The 20,908-nt window shown below is 44.1% G+C and overlaps 3 protein-coding genes across 4 annotated transcripts in view; all 3 read left to right on the top strand.

The window, feature by feature from the left end:
- The first annotated feature begins 8,577 nt into the window (after nucleotides 1-8,577).
- Nucleotides 8,578-20,908, top strand: part of LOC311016411 (uncharacterized protein) — a 32,574-nt gene continuing 20,243 nt past the window's right edge. The window contains exon 1 of the mRNA XM_084014083.1: nucleotides 8,578-8,622. Within this exon, the coding sequence (XP_083870209.1) occupies nucleotides 8,579-8,622 (44 nt within the window). The 5' untranslated portion in view covers nucleotide 8,578. The remainder of the gene's footprint in view (nucleotides 8,623-20,908) is intronic.
- Nucleotides 12,282-14,794, top strand: LOC311015603 (uncharacterized protein). 2 transcript variants are annotated; one of them, XM_084012957.1, is made up of 4 exons: nucleotides 12,282-13,414; nucleotides 13,933-14,175; nucleotides 14,579-14,608; nucleotides 14,709-14,794. In XM_084012957.1, the coding sequence occupies exons 1-4, from the start codon at nucleotides 13,339-13,341 to the stop codon at nucleotides 14,726-14,728; spliced, it is 369 nt and encodes a 122-aa protein (XP_083869083.1). In that variant the 5' UTR covers nucleotides 12,282-13,338; the 3' UTR covers nucleotides 14,729-14,794. The 2 variants fall into 2 exon arrangements, with proteins under 2 accessions (XP_083869083.1, XP_083869084.1); XM_084012958.1 differs by lacking the exon at nucleotides 14,579-14,608 and having other exon boundaries at nucleotides 12,284-13,414; nucleotides 14,709-14,735.
- Nucleotides 14,868-17,393, top strand: LOC311015602 (uncharacterized protein). Its single transcript, XM_084012956.1, has 4 exons — nucleotides 14,868-15,783; nucleotides 16,001-16,124; nucleotides 16,221-16,371; nucleotides 17,190-17,393. The coding sequence occupies exons 1-4, from the start codon at nucleotides 15,417-15,419 to the stop codon at nucleotides 17,271-17,273; spliced, it is 726 nt and encodes a 241-aa protein (XP_083869082.1). The 5' UTR covers nucleotides 14,868-15,416; the 3' UTR covers nucleotides 17,274-17,393.

Genomic DNA, 20,908 nt, shown 5'->3' with positions numbered 1-20,908 from the left:
TTTTATTTAAGAATAATAGTTGTTCTGCAGTCTTGGCATTTAGTCGGTTTCTGGTTTTGGACAAAACCTCCCCAGCCTTGGAAAAAATCCTTTCACAAGGCACACTTGTTGCTGGAATATACAAATATTTGTTTGCCATTACACTTAAATGTGGATAAACAACTCTCCTCTCTTGCCAGTACTTCAACGGGTTTGTGTTTTAGATTAACCAGCTGTTTAATTAGGCAATTGCCTCGCGCGGCAAGCGCCACCTGTGGAAAACAGATTGAAACCTGAATGAAACACTACGAAGCCTGTGGTCACGTGACGAGGGCGTTTTGAACCACATTTCGAAACACTGTCCGAAACACTTGCGTTCCGGAAGCTCGACACTGTTTCGAAACATCAGCTTCGAGCGTCACATCCCTAGACGTTAGTTCTGTGTAAAGCAGCTAAGAAAGCTAATATTGATTCAACGTCTGTCAAGGAAAACATTGTACTAAAGTTACTTTGAATCTTACAGAAATGAAGAGGAAAGGTAGCATATTTAGTTTTTTCTCACCAAAGAAAAAGGAGAGAAAAATAGAAAATGATCTGAGCAAGGTAGACGGAGGAGATGAGGTGGAAGGAGAGAGAAAAGAGGTGGAAGGAGAGAGAGAAGGGCAACAGAAAGGTGACAGAGATAGAATACAAGGCCAAGGCGACCAGGGACAGGAGGAGGTGGGAGAACATCACAGCGGTCAAGATATGGAGGAGAGAGAGCATAAATGTAATGTAAATGGCAGCCTGTGCCCTTATGTAGTGTGTACATACTATTTCTCATCAAACTGTGATAACTGTGAGTAAATTCAGTATATATATAGACGTCTGCCATATGTTGCCACCCCTCAAAAATTCCTGCCCCCCTCTCGCCACCCCATACATATTTTTCTAGATCCGCCCCTGGCCCTGGGTACACCTGTTAGGCAGCCTGTCACTTTATTTAGTCTACTGGCTGATCTACCCCTCGCTTTGTTCCAGCAGTACAGCAACGCATTAAACATAACTCGCTAGCAAAGAGCTGTGTGCAATAGTGGTGACGTCATTGTCACTGACTGAATGAGTCATCTTATACTAGCCAAAGTAACATTAAAAAAATGTTAAGTATTGCTCTTTGGACTTACTTTGCAATCAAGGCCTGGTGCCTGTATCTGTAGGAGGTGAGACACTGCAGGGACGCTTTCCAAATCACCTAATATCCATTTTAACAGTCCATTCTACAAACCGCACCAGCGTGTAATGAGCCACTGATCAATAGAGACAACCTACAGCTTCCTGATAGCTGCCACAGCCGGTGATTGGTCACAGACACCCATAATGCAAACTATTTTTTAGGAAGAAGTAAATGGCATGTAAATGTAAACGTGGATAAACTAATTGACAGGTGTGTAAACAACACTCAGAGGTGCGTAAACGCTATTTCCAAAATTCCAGAGGTGTGTAAATTCTTTTTACGTGCATTTAGCCTCCACTACAGCCATGGCCTTGATACATTCTTAAGCAATCACTTAAAAGACTTGTGCCATTTGTCCATGTTAAGTTTGTTGGTGTGTGTAAAATCATTCCTTGTTGGCATACTGGCTATGAAGAAATCCTGGCATAACACAACTACACTATAAGAGCTAGAGAACTGAATCCAGACCTTTTGTCTGAAACTGACTTCTAAATTTCAGCGGCAGTTAATATAGTGTTGCCCACTATACAGCAAAAATGTAATAATTTAGAGAACTGCTCTTAAGGCAGCCAATAGGGCACACAGTAGAAAGCAGTTTTTTAAATTTATATTGAACCCTGATTTATGCTATTGACACGGGAAAAGGAAAACACACGCTTTACAAGGAGACTTTACTTTACTTTACACTTTACACTACATTGAGTCACTTTTGCCTATGCACAGTCTTCAGGGGTAATTTGGGGTTCAGTATCTTGCCCAAGGACACTTTGGCATGTAGATGGGAGGAGCCAGGATTAGAACTGCTGATCTTCTGATTTGAAGACGACTCGTGACCTCTGAGCCACAGCCTCTGAGCCACAGCCAAAGCCCTGTGTTGTTGACTGTCCTGTTGCATAAAGACAGTGTATGCATCGAGGAATGTATGGTCCATTGTTTGCATTCAACATCAGTGTAATGCACTAAACATAGTTTCCTGTTCCTCATATGCCAGAAAAACTTCCATCTTTTTACAAAAAATTCTGGTGTTTTCCTCCTCTTTTTGTAATGTTTTAGCAGCTGAGGTGTATACTATTAAAGTGCAGCAAAGAAGGAAAATGGTAGATTTCCATTGGTGATCCTGTGGAATTCACTGTAGAGGTGCATGAAAGACAAAAGCAATGTAAGAGTAGACAATTAGACATACCATATTCAACTACTCAATTCTCAAAAAAAATTACTTTGACATTATGTCAATGGCGGTTTTAAGTTTTTACTCACTTTGGCTTCACAAAAGAGTGCAAGCCATCTGTCTTTAAGTTTGGTAATGGGAGGGACGGAATTCACAATTTGTTAACACCTGAGGGCAAGGGTGCGCTGCATGTTGATGGATTAGAATCATGTCTCCTCCTATTGATGTACTCTTGAACTGCTCCACCATCTCAAGCCTCTGGGTCTCCTGTGTGTCCTTAGCAGTGTTGCCACAGTTACTTTGAAAAAGTACTCCGACTACTGACTACTGACTACTCCTTTAAAAAGTAACTTAGTTAAGTTACTGACTACTTGATTTTAAAAGTAACTAAGTTAGATTACAAGTTACTTTATTAGTTACATTCAACAGCTGCCGACTACCGATTTTGCCAATACTCACTTTATTGACGTGCTTTTTTAACAGTAACATCAACAATGTATCCACTGACATTTTAAGTTGCACTTGAAAACTTGAATGAACATTTTATGAATATTGAACCAGCATTAGAGCAACAAGGAAAACACTCCTTATGGAACAAAGGATGAACAGTCCTCAAGTATGAGCGGCGTGATGATGAAGGGAGGGGGCGGGGCCAGCAAGCAGCGAGACATTTCTCCACTAAACACTCAAGAGAGACTCCGCTCGCATTTCAGCACAGACTGAGTTAGCAGGAGCTCCGTGAAATCGAGAACTCATCTTGTTTATTCACACGCTGTGCCTTTTCACCGTCACCGGGCGGGATCTGCTCTTTTAATGTGGTTGTGCCATGCTGTGACTCTAAATGTTTTTTCAAGTTTGACGTTGTATTCTTGAAAGTAGACAACACTTTGTTATTAACGCAGAGTGTACAACGAACCTTTATGTTGCCATCTTTTGCTGAGATGAAGTCGAAATAATACTTGTATTTCCAGCTGGAAAATGCGTATCCCTCCCCCTCCATTGTTTACGTTTCAGCCGGTATAGTCGACTACACGCTACCATCCGTGAAGGTGTCGGCTAACATACGTCACCCCCCTGAGACGCAAGAAGAAAGCAAATCTTTTTTTTTTACTGACAAAAATAGTAACGCGCCGTGTATTTGGATAAGTAGCTTTAATCTGACTACTGGTTTGGCAATAGTAGCGCGTTATACTACTCGTTACTGAAAAAAGTAGTCCGACTACAGTAACGCGTTACTAAGTAGCGCGTTAGTGGCATCACTGGTCCTTAGTTTCTCCATATGGATAATTGGGAAGAAAGTTGACTTCCTCTTTTCTGTTCGCCCTGGATGGTGCACCAACTGGATTGGTCCTGCTGCATTTTCCTGAATTCACACCCACAACTTTTTTTGCCAGCCCTGTGTAGTTTGGGCCTGTAGTTGTTCATCTTGGACCACAGGCTTTTTTGACAACCCTCATACCCTGTTTTGGAACCATTTCAAAATCATCAACATAGAGAATTATTGATCATTGATCATTTCTGACCCTTGTCTGAAAGAAACAGATGTTCCGCGTAGTAGGAGCCATCACAGTATGATGAATACTGTCCAGGCAACTGTGATGTAGTTTGTTGGACTTTCTCAAGTGTTTTTTTTTTTTTTTTAACAACAGCTGCAAAGATGTGAGAATATGCTGCGATAACTCTAAGGAACTTCAGGTTTAACAAATGGAAAAATTGGAACAGTTAGCTACATTTTTAACAAAAAATGTTCACAGACTAACGTGGACTGCCCCAGCTTCACGTCCTCTGCTCTGTCTCTCTCTCTCTCTCTCTCTGTGTGCCACATGCAGAAAAACGAGGTGAATTTGCAGCCTCACTGTTGACATTCTGGTAAGAATGTTACAATCCAGGTTGTGCAAATGAAGAGTGAATAAAGTTTAGGTGAGCTACTAATGACTATTTTTGATAAATCTGCTGAATTAAATAAATTAATTATTTTGTGATGTCATCAGATTTTTTCTATTAAAGGAAAACACCACCGCATTTCCATACTGAACTATGTTCTGCTCTGATCTTAGACGAGGTGATACATACCTCCCTCTCCTCTGTGCGTGCACTCAATGGCTCTTGCGCGCACTCCGCGCAGCGCTAATTTGCTAGCATGTAGCTTGTCCCAGTATATTCCTTAGGATCCAAAGGGGGGTGAAGTTAGAAGCGACCAAGCACTTCCACGTTGTCCCTATTTAAATACGGTTACGTGAGTAGTTACACGACCCAAGTTTGGTTACACAAAATGAAACATGCCAATTTTTCTAAGCGGATAACAAGGATAACTATATAGTATGGCGGAATAACAACTGGAAGCACTTCGACGTCGGCGCAGTAATATCATCACTCAAAACATGACGGGACTATATACCTTCTGCTTGTTTTCACAACCCTGTACGATCCACGTTATAACCATGATGTTTGATTGTTCACAAACTATCTTACTACAACCTGATGCTTCCTCAACTGTGCACAAACTACTACAGGTAGTGCAGGCGACGGCGTGCAGGTCACGTAGGTTCTATTGACGGAAGTAAGAGGGGGAGCGGAGTGATGATATTACTGCGCCGACGTCGAAGTGCTTCCAGTTGTTATTCCGCCATACTATATAGTTATCCTTGTTATCCGCTTAGAAAAATTGGCATGTTTCATTTTGTGTAACCAAACTTGGGTCGTGTAACTACTCACGTAACCGTATTTAAATAGGGACAACGTGGAAGTGCTTGGTCGCTTCTAACTTCACCCCCCTTTGGATCCTAAGGACAAGCTACATGCTAGCAAATTAGCGCTACGCGGAGTGCGCGCAAGAGCCATTGAGTGCACGCACAGAGGAGAGGGAGGTATGTATCACCTCGTCTAAGATCAGAGCAGAACATAGTTCAGTATGGAGGGGAAGGACCCAGGACTAGGTGGACAGATTTTATCTCCACACTCACCTGGGAACGCCTCGGGATCCCCCAGTCATAATTTACAATTTACACACAGGGGATCGATAAGTCAATACAAGGTAACAGTAGGCGCTTTTACACCGAGATACCCCTGTAATCACAGACAGAAGACTTGATATGCCGCAATTGCACCATTTTTAAAGAACACTGGTTTTTTATGGGCATAACACCACAACGGGGTCTCCTTTTACCAAAGCATCCTGGCTTTGTGGAACCAGAGAAGGCCATGACGTGTAACAGAGAGGCCTTGAATGCTAAAACTGGGATGGGAGTGTGATGTATTAAATCAGTGTCGGTGGGCGATTATCTCTGAAAAGCGTTACGCTTCTTTTAAAGTCCCTGATTGAAGCTGAGAAAAGTCGACCAGCAATGAGAACCAGTGGCAGCCTGCTACCAACTCTATTTTAACAGCAAGGAAAATATGGTTCCAAGTCAGCAGAAACACAGAAACTCAACAGAACTGTAGCCGAATACTTTAGCATGGACCAGATCCACAACCCCACCCCTGACCTCTTCATCGCGTCCCGTCCAGCCGTGATGCGTCGGTGTGAACGCCGCGTTCGGTGTGAACGCGCCTTAAGGAAACAATGAATTTCTGTTCCAATTCATGACAATACATCTGTTAAGTAGAGATATTTACGTCTGTACTGTCCAAACCACAGACCATCATTGCTATTCACAGAGGTGACAAGTAACGAAGTACAAATACTTCTGTACTTGTAGATTTTTCAGGTATCTGTACTTTACTTGAGAATTTATTTTCTGATGACTTTTTACTTTTACTCCACTACATTTATACACAAAAATATGTACTTTCTACTCCTTACATCGTAAAAACACGACAACATTACATAAAAGCATACGTAAAAGACGTGACAAACTCGAGAGGGAAAGAGGGAGAAGAAAGGGGGGGGAGGGGGGGGGGGGGGGGGGGGGGGGGGGGGGGGGGGGGGGGACGAGGTTACCGCGGGAAGAAGTCGAATGAGTGAGGGGACGGTAGAGACGGTAGAGAACTTGCACTGTAGCAGCGACATGGAGGAAGGAAGCGAAGCGGGGTCTGGGAGTATTGCCGATGGCGACGCTTCAGAAGATTCAGAGAAGCAAGACATTCCCCATCCATGGCCCTATTTAAAAGAGTTGTTTTATGTTTGTATTGTTGTATTGTGTTTCATTAACGGCAAAAATTCATTTTTACTTTTTACTTTTACTTTGAAAGTACATTCAGAGCCTGTACTTTCTTACTTTTACTTGAGTAAAGGAGTTGAATCAGTACTTCTACTTTTACCAGAGTATTTTTTTACACACGTATCTGTACTTCTTCTTAAGTACAGAATATGAGTACTTTTGCCACCTCTGCTAAAAACACAACCGGAACAAAACAGTAGCACAACACTTTGTGCTCTATCACATTGAGATATTTTGAGCATTTTTGTGGTTTTCTACCATTTTCGAAATACAGAGAACGAAATGGACCTCAGAAGTTCCTCAATAGTTATATTCTGTTCCTCAGTCTCACTTTAAAAATTCTGGGGAATTGTTGCAGCAGAAATTGGGCATTTTCGTGTTTTTGTACCTGAGCAAGAGAGAAAGGCGAGAAAGATCCGTGGGATTTCCATCAGCCTTTATGTGACAGTTAGCCAACAATGTTCTTCTGTCTGTCTTTAAAATACACTCCTCAGAGGATTTGTTACAACTCTCCTTTCCTATTCCCAGTGAGACTCTCACACAGCTCCACTATAGTCAAAGGCATGAGGCCATAAACAAGCTCAATGTTTGACTGTGAAAGAGTGACAGCTTTTTTGGTGTGGTTGTATTGTGAATATTTAATTTTAACATTACTAACAGTAAATTCCATATCACTCTGGAATTCAATCTCAGCTGCAGTAGGCCTACATGTGCTTGCATTTTTCAGAGGGCTTTGATATGGAGAAGGCCGTGCTGTTTTGACAGCTTTCAGGCTGTGATGGAGAGGGAAAAAATAGGGGGGAGGGGGAGGGACTGGAGAGGAAAAGGGAGTGGGGGGCAGAGAAGTATTCCTAGGCTGCTCAGTGTCACACTAGGGAGGACTGCAGGGAAAATGAGAGGGAATGGGGGGAGGTTAAAGGGACAGGCTTATCAGTGTGTTTGTGAAGATAGAAGGGATCAGACTGGCTGCATGAACCATAACAGGATGGAGAAGTTATCCAAAATGACTGAGGAGTTCACATATAAAATTTACTGTACCTCCTGTCTCTCTTACACACATGTTGACATTATGTCGGGTAACCTTGCAAAAAGGCTTGGGGTGTATGGATATTTAAACACTCCCCACCAATCCTCCACCAAATCTGCTCCCTAGCATGGTAGTCCAATGGAGGAGGAAGCGGAAAGTAGGGCACGTCTGCAGATTTAATGAGGCAAAAAAAAGTGCTGTATGACAAGCTTATGTTTTCTCCTCTAGCAGAGCTACTCTCTTCAAAGGACAGACTGCATTCTCTTCTGACAAACAGCCACAGAATTCAGCATTTTTTAGGCCCTCTCATATGATTTCTTCTTTCGATTGTAAAACATGAATTTTATTTGGATGCCTATTGGCGGGATGGTAGCCAAATATAATCACGTTTGATCGTTTTTAGAATGTAATCCCATTGAGTAGGCTTACAGTGCATTAAATCTCAAACCTCTTTTCATTTCCAATGTGTATTAGTTTGAGCCACAATGGCAAGGCAAGGCAAGGCAACTTTATATGTATAGCACATTTCATACACAAGGCAGACTCAAAGTGCTTCACATCATAAAACAAAGTGTACCCAAACAATGCAATGTTTGGGTACAATTATTCAGACGTCATTAAATCAAGAATTGTCCTCATATTTGGGATCTTTAGTGAAGAAAAATGCTTAAAAACTTGCACACAAAAAGGAGGAAATCGAACTGCTTCAATTAGCATAAAGTGCAAAAGTAAAATAAAAGTTTAATTCAGTCATTAGGCCTGAGGGCAAACCAGCCTGAGGATCCATGGTATGAGTCCCTACATGGCTTTAAAAAGATGATCTATTTTAATAGAGATGTGCTCAAGCTTATTTCACCTGGGGGAATTCTGGTTGCTAAAAGAGGGGCACACACTCATACCGTCCCTTTGGTAGGACTAAAGAATACACCCACATACAAAAAAGGCAAAAATGTAAATAGCCTGCTTCACAGCAAGTGCACATACTTAAGAAGCAGTTTGCATCAGCCTCAGTGTGTGTGTGAGTCAAGACCATGTATCCAGAAACAGCAGAATATGTGGCTAATTACATCTTGAGGTATGTAATTGTTTCCTCTTAAGACCTTGTTTACCGTTTGCAGCAGATTTTACACCCTTGTCATTGTGTCTATAATTGAGGACAGCGTTGTTTTGAACAAGGTCGCCATTTTTTACCAACCCAGCGAGTGGCAACATGACTTGGGTGTTTGTTCAATAGATGTCAATAAGGCAGAATTTTCCAAAGTGGCTGCCAATTTGTTTGTCTACATTCTCAGTGCAGGTAATCATAGTGTGACATTGTTGGTTTTGGTCAGGGTGACATTGGTTAAAAGAAGTTTACTGACATTAGTTTGAAAATTAGAAACTAAATTTTTTAGTAAAACAATCTCACCCTCTGCCTTAGTCCATCTCATCCTAAATATAGTTGTTTTACTTCTTATTTGAAATGTAACGATGGCCACAACCAGCACTGTTACATAAAAATCCAATTTTTCTTTTGTCATCTGTACACCAAAAAAGACCTTGCCAATACATGTACCCCCCCCCCTCTGAAATGAAATACATCTCATCATATCAACTTTAAAAGTCTGTCAATTTCAACTGGAAGGGTGAGGAAACGTGGGTATGGAGGCAGACGGACAGAATGAAAAGATGGATGCTATTTGGTGTGCGATTGATTGCAGTCTGATTATAGGTTTTCCTAGTGGGATCATTTCAGAATTTCTGAGGCCTGCAGAAATCAAATAGCTAGACCCATATCACCATCGCAGTTAGGGGATGCTCGCAAACATACAGGGGTGTTCTCAAACATCCACAAAGGCTCTCTGAAAATCAACTCTAGACACTCTGACGTGTGTCTTTCCCAGCAGTACATTTTGATGTAATGTAATTCACTGCCTTTTGGCAGTCAAAATGCACTCAACTTTCTCTTGATAAACAAGAATATATATATATGGAATATATATTCCACCCTTGTTTGTGTGTGTGTGTGTGTGTGCTATGACTCCTTTTTTCACAATGTCATTAGTGTAAAAGGTACTATTATTTGTCAAAATAAACACATTTTTGGAAGAGACATGTCTGCTTTAGTATGCTTAATCATCAGAGAAACAATGCAAGTAATGAACGTTTTAAACATGTTTATTCACACATATGTACATTAATTATACACAGCTGCCTTTTCAACAACTCGACAAGGAAACAAAATGTACATTCTGGTGTAATGACAGTTTTTTTATATCTGATTCTTGAGATTAGGGGCAAAAGTACTTTTGAAAAGTGACAAACAAAAAATCAATGCCACATTAATTTGAATTGGATATCTTCATAAACACAGGTCTCATCTATCTACCATGAAAAGGAACAGGTAATTTATTTAACCAATTTTTATCAAAATTGACATTTACTCAGTGAGTAACTTGACATTTGTCAACTCCGTCTGACACATGAAAATATGTTTTTTGTGTGTTTGATCGATTCACCAACACTGTGAAGTCTTTAAGTGTGTAGAAATGGTGTGCCTTAACAAGCTTAAGTGATAAATTGCATTAAAATACACTTTTAATATGATTTTCCATTGTTTTTAAATGAGCCATTTTAAATTACCTTCATTTCGTTGAGTATTTTTTTCATTTTTATATATACAATGAGTGGTTTTGTGCACAAAAGACACTGATGCATGTAGATAAGTTGGTGTTTTAATGTATGAACCCAGTCAATTGCACAACAGAAATATGCATTTTTGTATAAACATGAAAAACCTCCATCTTACGGTGTTGACACACAACTGACGGTGTTGACAAATTAATGGAGAATCAAACTGATTAAGGATATGTAGCATGTTCTGAACATGGCAAAGGGAGAGACTATCAAGGGAAAGGGTATCAAACTTTAAACAAGGAGTACCTGGCCACAGGATCTTTAGGGCACACATGAAAATGTCAAAATCTTCCTGGGGACATTTTGAACGGACCACAGGGGCTACTGCCGGAGTGTGTACATTATGATGAGATTCTTCAGAGATTTCAAATGAGATGGAGTTGTTTTAGAGGCAAATACAGAGACTGCTTGCTGAAAAACATGAATTTACCTCTAAAACGGCTCAGTCTCGTAACGTTACATTTTCATTACATAGCGTGGTGAATGTGCAGGTCACAACTTGTCCACGAAAGCATTTTGGAGTTGTTGGATTGTGTATTTGATGAGTTTGATGAGGGAAACCAGGAAATCCCATTAGCCTCTGTAGCAAAGCTCTGAGCAGCTAAAAATAGTTTACACCGACAAAAAAAGGTAATGAACCTACTGCTGTGAATATAAGGATTATGGCAATGGGTCAATTTGCCAAAATGTGGAACTGTCCCTTTGTTTTGTTAAGATTTTTCTTCTGGCATAGACGCATTTTATTCAGCTGTGGTCAGAGAGGAAACACGGGAGAGAGAGTGGGATGTGACATGCAGCAAAGGACCTCCGGTCAGGATTCGAACCAGGGTCCGTTGCATATATGCGTACATGGCATGTGCTCTAACCACTAGACCACCTGCGTGGCGGTGAACTATCCCTTTAACTGTAGCTGTGGCCTGAGACTCAGTTAAAGGGTTACCGTGGCAACTTGAAGTCCCCACCAGGCTGAGGGAGACAGAAATGTGGAGAAAAAGAGCCATTTTCTGCTTCTGCGCTGGTCTCACATTTGGGCTGTTTCTGACAAAACGATAGGTCTTATCAGAAAAAAAATCCACACCATCATCGCTGTAAGGACTTTGTTTCTGCATACAAATACTGGGCAGACATACTGGGTGGATCCCCAAGAAGACATTATGAATGCTCTAATGAGCGGAGGATGGGGAGGTGAGTCGTGGGCACTGACCTAGAATGGGTGGGAATATTCAAATGTGCCTTATTCCTACATCAGAGTAAGCGCTGAAATTGACAGGCTCATCTGAAAAAAAGGACGGGGTATTTTCAGAAATCCGTTTCTCACTCAAAGAAGCATGTGCGGCCTTATTTCACCAAAGACCCCAAACAACACCCCAAATCCCAGAAAAAGTGGGTTTTCTCATCATATGTCACCTTTAATTCAATCAAAATGTATACTTTATATTATTAGTAGATTATATTATCATGTTATGTAGTTGTTATGCAGTAATTAATAAGGATTTGGGAGCACTTTTCCTCTCCGTCAGCTCACATGTCAACACCGTCAGACGAAATATCTGACGGAGTTGACGTCTGACGGAGTTGAAAAAATGACATGTTTTTTCAAATTACTCATATCTAGTAAATGGTAGCCATTTTGATTTTTCTCAGTTGTCAGCTGTGTTAGGATCTGCGGTGCCTTGTCATTTCCCCTTGTTTCTCCTGTGTTTTCCCCTCCCTTCTTGTTGCATGTTTGTCTCCCTCTGTCTGTCAGTGTCGTCTCAGGCTGGCCAGGGCTGACCTACATTCTGTTCATCAGCCTGACTCATCTCACCTGCTGCTCCACTCACCTGCGGTCCGTCTACTCTAATCACCCGATAGCTGTCTTAAGCCGGTCCTTCCCTTCCAGTCTCCGCCAGTTCGTTGTGAACCCAACCGTGGTAACACACAGGCCTAGTTCGAGAAGACTTTGTGCAATTCTGCTTGTATTTTTTCATATTGTGATTTTTGTCTGAAACCTGCTTTTTTCCCTCTCGGTGCTACAGAACCGCCACACGCACCAGCCCGTCCAGTCCCGCCCAGCCTTGCCTGTTGTCACTTCTATAACCCAGCTCTGGAGTTTCCTCTGAGGACCGTCTGGAACTGCTGCCTTTTTTTAACTCTTTTAGTTGTCATTAAAGACCACCTTTTCTGTGAACTCCTGTCTCAGCGTCTGCATTGTGAGTCCAGTTTTGAAATACTACGCAGCGTAAAAGAACGAACTGGCCGAAGAGATGGACTCCGCAGGCGCTACCCACGAGGAACAGAACCCCATACACTATGCGCTCTCCAGTCAGGGAGCTTTGCTCGGGCAGCATGAGCAACTACTTAAGGCTTTGGTTGAGAGTAACCGCAACATGACACAGCAAGTCTCTGAGTTAGCCAGACAGATTTCTGTATTCACATCTACCTCTTCATCTGCAGCACAAGGTCCACAATTTCCTTCTGGATCAGCTCCACAGCCTCCTACCAGGGACTCCTACACTACAGATCCGGAACCATTTTATGGAGATCTGGATAAATGTCGGGGATTCCTGCTCCAGTGTGACCTTGTCTTCCGGCAGCGTCCTCTCACCTTCACCAATGACCCCTCAAAGGTACATTATATTATGGGCTTACTAAGAGGGAGAGCTCTTGCTTGGGCAGAAGCAGTGAACTCTAACACTGGGGTTAGCTCACTCACCTTTGATGATTTTGAAGCAAGACTCAAGGCGGTTTTCGACCACCCGAATCATGTTGGCAATGCTGCTAGCCGCTTGCTAACTCTCTGTCAGGGGTCCCGCACGGTGGCAGATTACTCTGTTGAGTTCTGGACATTAGCTGCAGATGCTAATTGGAACGAGCCAGCATTGCAGGTGTGTTTGTTAAGGGGCTTAATGAGAGGCTGAAGGATGAACTTGCCTGCCGTGATGATTCTACTGACCTAAACTCTCTTGTTTCCCTTGCCATCCGTCTGGACAATCGCCTCCGAGAGCGTCGCCAGGAGAGGGCAGCCAGCTGCTCTGCCCTCCCCCCTGCACGTACACCCCTCAGACCTGCCAGACCGGCTACCCAGTCAGGTGACTCGGCCCAACCTCTAGCTCTCCCGCCTACTGAGGAGCCCATGCAACTGGGTCGTGCCAATCTCACGCAAGCTGAGCGTCTCCGCAGGATTCAAGCTGGCGTGTGCCTGTACTGTGGTAAGCCCGGTCACTTTCTTGCACACTGTCCGGTTCGACCAAAAGATCTGCCTCATCAGTAGCGGTGGGGGTACTGATGAGCCCAAAACTCTGAACTGTTCCTGCCCCACTGAAGTCCCGGTTACAAGTACAGGCCACTCTCTGCGTGGATGGACTGCTTCTCCCGTTACTCGCCCTCCTTGATTCTGGGGCAGAGGGTAATTTTTTGGACCATCAGCTCGCTGTCCAAGCGGGGGTGGAACTGGAGCTGCTGGAAGACCCTATTACAGCTCTCGCCCTTAATGGTAGTCCCCTGGCTAAGGTAACCCACAAGACATCCCCTGTCACACTCATTCTGTCTGGAAATCACCACGAAACCATCACTTTTCATGTGATCGACGCTCCTGATACCCCCCTGGTTCTGGGTCACCCTTGGTTAGTTCGTCATAATCCCCACATTGACTGGGCTGGTGGAAGAATAATTGGCTGGAGTAACTCCTGTCATTCTGTCTGTTTGCAATCTGCTTTGTCCCCTGTAGATGGCAACAGGAGCCCCTCTGTTGCACCAGAACCACCCGACCTGTCCAACGTCCCTCCTCAGTATCTTGACCTCCGAGAGGTTTTCTGCAAAGACCGGGCCCTGTCCTTGCCACCACACCGCCCCTATGATTGTGCTATTGACCTGCTGCCGGGAGCCCCGCTCCCTTCTGGTAGACTCTACAACCTGTCTCGCCCTGAGAGAGGAGCCATGGAGAAGTACATCTCGGACTCCCTGGCAGCAGGTACAATCCGACCATCGTCATCACCACTAGGGGCGGGGTTTTTCTTTGTAGAAAAGAAAGACAAGACACTAAGGCCATGCATTGATTTCCGTGGTTTGAATAGTATAACTGTTAAGAACAAGTACCCCCTACCCTTAATCAGTTCTGCCTTCGAGCCTCTCCAGGGAGCCACCATCTTTTCCAAGCTCGATTTACGTAATGCCTACCATCTTGTTCGCATCAGGGAAGGGGACGAATGGAAGACAGCCTTCAACACCCCCATTGGCCATTTTGAGTACCTGGTGATGCCCTTTGGTCTCACCAATGCCCCAGCTGTGTTTCAGGCCCTAGTGAACGACGTTCTTAGAGACTGCCTTAACCGCTTCATCTTTGTGTACCTGGATGACATTTTGTTTTTATCCAGATCCCTTGAAGATCACATCACTCATGTCCGGTTGGTGCTCACTCGACTTCTGGAAAATAGACTCTATGTGAAGGCTGAGAAATGTGATTTTCATGTTGATACTGTGAGTTTCCTTGGCTATGTCATTCAGAGTGGCCAAGTCAAGGCTGACCCCGAGAAGATCCGTGCGGTGGAGGAGTGGCCCAGGCCCACCAGTCGGAAGGAACTACAGCGCTTCCTAGGGTTTGCCCATTTCTACCGACGCTTCATCCGGGACTACAGTAAGGTTGCTTCACCCCTCACGAAACTCACCTCGGTCAAGATTCCATTCTGTTGGTCCTCTGATGCTGAAAGGGCATTTTCAGTACTAAAATCTCTGTTCACCTCTGCTCCTGTCCTGATCCAACCTGATCCCAGCAGGCAGTTTATAGTTGAAGTGGACGCTTCTGACTCTGGGGTTGGGGCAGTTCTGTCACAGATTTCTGGGCCAGCTAACAAGCTTCATCCCTGTGCTTTTTTTTCCCGCCGTCTCTCGTCCGCAGAAAGCAATTATGACGTTGGAAACCGCGAGTTGTTGGCTGTCAAGCTTGCTCTGGAGGAGTGGAGACATTGGCTGGAGGGGTCTGAGAAACCATTCGTCGTTTGGACTGATCACAAGAATCTGGCCTACCTCCAGTCCGCCAGGAGGCTCAACTCTCGGCAGGCGAGATGGGCGCTATTCTTCAGCAGGTTCAATTTCATTCTGACCTATCGTCCTGGATCCCGGAACATAAAGCCTGATGCCCTGTCCCGCCAGTTCTCCTCCGAGGAACCTAACTCCGCCTTGGACACCATCTTGCCCCCAGAACAGGTCGTCGGCATGCTTACCTGGGAGATCAAGGAGACGGTTAGAGAGGCACAGCAACATCAACCTGATCCAGGTAATGGCCCTGCTAACTGTCTTTTTGTCCCCAACAATGTACGCTCCCAGGTACTGCAGTGGGTTCACACCTCTCGTTTTGTTTGCCATCCTGGGGCCAACCGCACCACCTCCCTCCTCAAGAGGCATTTCTGGTGGCCCACCATGGAGAACGACACAAAGCAATTTGTGGCAGCGTGTTCTGTGTGTGCTAGGGGCAAGGCATCCCACCGTCCACCAGCTGGCTTACTCCGCCCATTACCTGTCCCTGGTAGGCCCTGGACACACATAGCCTTGGATTTCGTCACCGGCCTTCCCGTCTCTAAAGGTAACACAGTCATACTCACCATCGTCGACAGATTCTCGAAGGCAGCCCATTTTGTTGCACTCCCTAAACTGCCGTCTGCTTTTGAAACTGCTGAGCTCCTAATTACTCATGTAATCAGGACTCATGGAATACCCTCCGACATAGTCTCGGACCGCGGCCCACAGTTTATCTCCCAAGTTTGGCGTGCATTCTGCAAGGCCTTGGGGGCATCTGTCAGTATGTCCTCAGGTTTCCACCCCCAGACCAACGGCCAGGCAGAAAGGACCAACCAGGACCTTGAGACCACCCTGCGCTGTGTGGCAGCTGCAAACCCCAACAGCTGGAGCACTCATCTGGCCTGGGTTGAGTATTCTCATAATTCTTTAACCTGTTCTGCCACGGGGTTATCCCCCTTTGAAGCCTCTGTGGGCTATCAGCCCCCACTTTTCCCTGAGCAGGAGGTTGAGCTGGCAGTACCTTCGGTACAACATCACATTCGGAGGTGCAGAGAGATCTGGAGGAAGACCCGGGCAGCACTGCTTCAGACGAAGGAAAGAAACCAACGCTCTGCCAATCGACACAGAAATCCTGCCCCGCAATACCAACCTGGTCAGTCGGTTTGGTTATCTTCCCAAAATATTCCTCTGCGCACTGAGTCCAGGAAGCTCTCACCTCGCTACATTGGCCCCTTTGTCATTGAGAAGGTCATAAACCCCACTGCTGTTAGACTAAGACTCCCCAGAAGCATGAAGATCCATCCAGCCTTCCATGTCTCTCAGCTCAAGCCTGTTCTCACCAGTACGCTGTGCCCTCCTCCTGACCCCCCGCCACCCGCCCGGCTCATCGATGACCAGCCTGCCTACACGGTTCACCGCCTGCTGGATGTGCGGCGTCGGGGTAGGGGGCTCCAGTATCTCATTGACTGGGAGGGTCATGGGCCTGAGGAGCGCTCCTGGGTGCCACGCTCATATATCCTGGACCCAGACCTAGTCCGGGACTTTCACCGTGCAAATCCTGGCAAGCCTGGTGGGTCGCCTGGAGGCTCCCATTGAGGGGGGGGTACTGTTAGGATCTGCGGTGCCTTGTAATTTCCCCTTGTTTCTCCTGTGTTTTCCCCTCCCTTCTTGTTGCATGTTTGTCTCCCTCTGTCTGTCAGTGTCGTCTCAGGCTGGCCAGGGCTGACCTACATTCTGTTCATCAGCCTGACTCATCTCACCTGCTGCTCCACTCACCTGCGGTCCGTCTACTCTAATCACCCGATAGCTGTCTTAAGCCGGTCCTTCCCTTCCAGTCTCCGCCAGTTCGTTGTGAACCCAACCGTGGTAACACACAGGCCTAGTTCGAGAAGACTTTGTGCAATTCTGCTTGTATTTTTTCATATTGTGATTTTTGTCTGAAACCTGCTTTTTTCCCTCTCGGTGCTACAGAACCGCCACACGCACCAGCCCGTCCAGTCCCGCCCAGCCTTGCCTGTTGTCACTTCTATAACCCAGCTCTGGAGTTTCCTCTGAGGACCGTCTGGAACTGCTGCCTTTTTTTAACTCTTTTAGTTGTCATTAAAGACCACCTTTTCTGTGAACTCCTGTCTCAGCGTCTGCATTGTGAGTCCAGTTTTGAAATACTACGCAGCGTAACAAGCTGCCACTAAACTAAACATAAATACCAACTTTTATTTCAAAATTATTGATTGAAATCACCCCTAATTTGAAGACAGTGTTGACACACACTAGCTGTGACCACAGAGATTTCAACTTGTTTGCTGAATATTTTTAAAAATGTAAAACTTACGAGACCATGTGTTGGACTGCTGCATCCATCAGCAGGAAGGAGTCAAAGGGGGTCCTCAGGGTTAAGGCTGACCAAAATATGCCTGATTTATTTAGAATTTGAAAAATATCTTACGGAGTTGACTTGAATTAAGGACAAACTTTGAGAGGCTGTGGTAAATGTATAAAATAATGGAATGTCCACTTTAAATGTTTTGTGGTATTTTATTAAGCCATACAATTAACCTCATATTAATATTTGGACATTTTGGGGTTTTTAAAACACTTATTTTCGGCAGTTTGATACTGTGACCTCTACGGAGGACGAGTTCATTTGCATGGGCTTTCATAGTACAGTGCCGGTATTTTATCAAATTACTATGAAATAATATAAATATATACAAAACTAAGGGTGTACACATACAAAAGTTTTTCATATCCAACTTTTAAAGCCTTTTTTAAATGAATAATTTATTGTTTTTTAAGACAAATTGCAACATTTTGATGTGGGACATGTTTTGTCCCTTATCTCAAGAATCAGTATATATAATTGAACAGAAGCTGATCTTTAGCAGTTGTGAGATCGTTGTTGTTGTTACCTGTAAAGATAAAAATTGGTGTATCATGAATTTTATTTTTATTTGTTGAACTGTAATATTATTGATACCAGGTAGTCTGCGCTAGGTAATGTTAGTGCTAGCAGGCTAGTTTTAACAGCTTCAATTCAGTGTTAAGAATCAAACCGTGTTAGATAATTACCTTTCTTCTTGAACGTGATCTCCGTCTACAGCGTTCAAGACGGGCGTCACAAATTGTTGTTTCCGTCTTGTGTTGATGCCGATGTAAGCTCACAAAGCCAGGAGCCATGAAGTCCTCCATTGTTGTTATGCTTGAAGTTAGTGCTAGCGGGGAAACCTCATACGTATGCAGACATATACAGTATAGTGACGTAATTGCTGGCTCCCAGGTTCTCAGAAGGTTCGCAAGTTAAACCAACTGCAAAACCAGCACCGGCCTGGTTCTTGAATTAGGTTTGCGTTTGTGGAAAAGGGGTAAGAGTGAAGGCAGAGCCGGGAAGCCGTAACAGTTAGTTATGTGCACGACCCGCCACGTTATGATGCTATGATGCTGTGATGCTATGATGTTTTGATGCACAGCAACTTTGCATGCACTTGAAGAATCGTGTAAAAGACGGAAAAAAACTCAACTCTCAGTTCACCTGCCATTGTTTTGTTTTTTTGGTATGCTATGCGTAATCGTATTTCCTATGCTTACTTAATACATCACACTACAGTGTGTTGGCAGTAATGTTAACAGTAGTGGTAGTAGTAATATTAATAGTAGTAGTAGTGCATCTCTACTGTTACTTCCTCGACTCCTCCTGGGATTACTCCCGGGAGTCTGGCTGTGCTTTCTTGTGCAGCAGAGTCCTCTGAGGTCTTGACCGACGTAGACTGCTAACTGGCCTGATGTTGGAAACAACATAACTCCACCTGCCTGCTGTGTGGCTGCTCAAACACTACTGCTTTTTAGTCTATGGGAATATGGTTGGGATGGATCCTTCTTGGGGTGGCTGTGCCTGCCGCCATGAACTACTACTGTTGATACTACTGCTACTGTTAATACTATTACTGTGGTGGAAATCAGTTTATGATCACCTGATGAGAAATAAGAATACAACTCCTAACAGCGCTTTTAGTAATTTATTCTGTAAAGAGTCCAAAACAGGCTAGCAGTCGCTACAGACAGACTGTAAACAGACAAAGTCTAATAAGTCAAAGCCCTCGCAAACAGGGTGTCCAAGCGGACCGCATCACCGACATACAGCTTCAGAGCAAACTATCTGGCCAGATAGGGGCAGACTCCTTAAGAGTCTGACCAATTCTTCAGTCTTGAGAAGGGCTTTTTATACAGTTGTTTGTGATGTGTCATCAGAAAGCATTGTTCCGTTGTTTGTGTAGACGGAGAACTTTGTCCAGAATGTGGTGTTTGAACCAGTCATCAGTGTCCATAGATCCATATTGACTTGCCAGCTGTGCTGGTGTCACAAGATGCATTTCACAACTCATGTAACACATGACATGACATAAGTGCAGAATACAGATTACCTCATGACACTTGGAATAGTATGAGTTAAAACTACTCAAACTACTAATTATACTATAATGAACTACTAAATGAAAAATTCCCATCACATTTCTCCCTTTTTGTCATTCTCTGACAAACACAAAAGTCAGTCGAACAGCTAAGCATACAACTTCATTTAGTACACAAAGACTTTAAGAGCGAGACATCAATGATGTAAATTCACAGTGATTTAAAACATCACATCATAACAACTCTAGGTCCTTGAGAGCTTTTGCTGTCCTTCTAACTAGAAGACACATGATTTCATTCCTTACAAACAATCCTCATCACTATCTTTGTCATCCTTAGCTTTGTTTGCAGAAGTCTTCTCATCCTCTACATTGATCTTCTCCTTTTCTGTGGGCTCCTTCAGTGAAGACTCTCCATCCTCTGAACTCTCATTGATAAAAGAATGTCCGCCAGATCCGGATGGACGGTTGTAGTGTGAGAAGATGATGGAGCTCGGTTTGTGCTTCACCATGCGTAGGAGATCCAGGACTTTCGGCCTGAAATCAAGAACAGTTGCGAGGATAGTGAGTAGAGGACTGGAGTCCAGATTGAGAGTAGGGCACAGACCCTTTGCTTCATGAACCTGTGGACTTGGGTCCACGGGTGCTCTGCTGAGAATGAGTGTCCAGGCTCCTGAAAGCACACAGCTTCCCGCTTGTGAACGTCTTCATCCAGTGAGCTTCAGGGAGACAATGATTCCCTCTGTCTGGTCTTTGGAGAACTCGCTCATTCAGGGCTTGTTGTAACGTGGAAAAGCATCCTAGGGTGCAGGGTGTGTCGGAGGGGGAGGAGTTTTCACTCAGAGCCCCCTCTATGTCTAGATTAAGGTGGTCCAGTTTCCTTATCAGCTGGTTCATTGACTCCGACCATGAAGACTTGACCTGCGGAGACTCCTTCTTACTGCTGGTCTCCTCCTCCATGTCATAACCATACCTCCTGGTCGTGCGATTTATTTCTGTACTCACAGTATCTCTCCTCCTCTGTTTGTCTTTGCCTGTGTTCCTTTGTCTGCCATTGACAAGATATTCTCCACTCTGAGGCAGCTCTGGGAACACATCAAATCAAATCAAATCAATTTATTTGTAAAGCACATTTAAAAACAACCAAGGTTGACCAAAGTGCTGTACAGTTCAGTGAACAAAAATATTACAAACAAAAACAAAAAAAACAAAAATGACACACACATTGAGACCACACTTAAGACCATCAGGGACATTTAAAGGCCTGGGCAAACAAAAAGGTTT

This window comes from Eutrigla gurnardus, assembly GCF_963514095.1.
Source record: "Eutrigla gurnardus genome assembly, chromosome: 7".
Taxonomy (NCBI): domain Eukaryota; kingdom Metazoa; phylum Chordata; class Actinopteri; order Perciformes; family Triglidae; genus Eutrigla; species Eutrigla gurnardus.
This window is presented reverse-complemented; position numbering and strand designations above follow the sequence as displayed.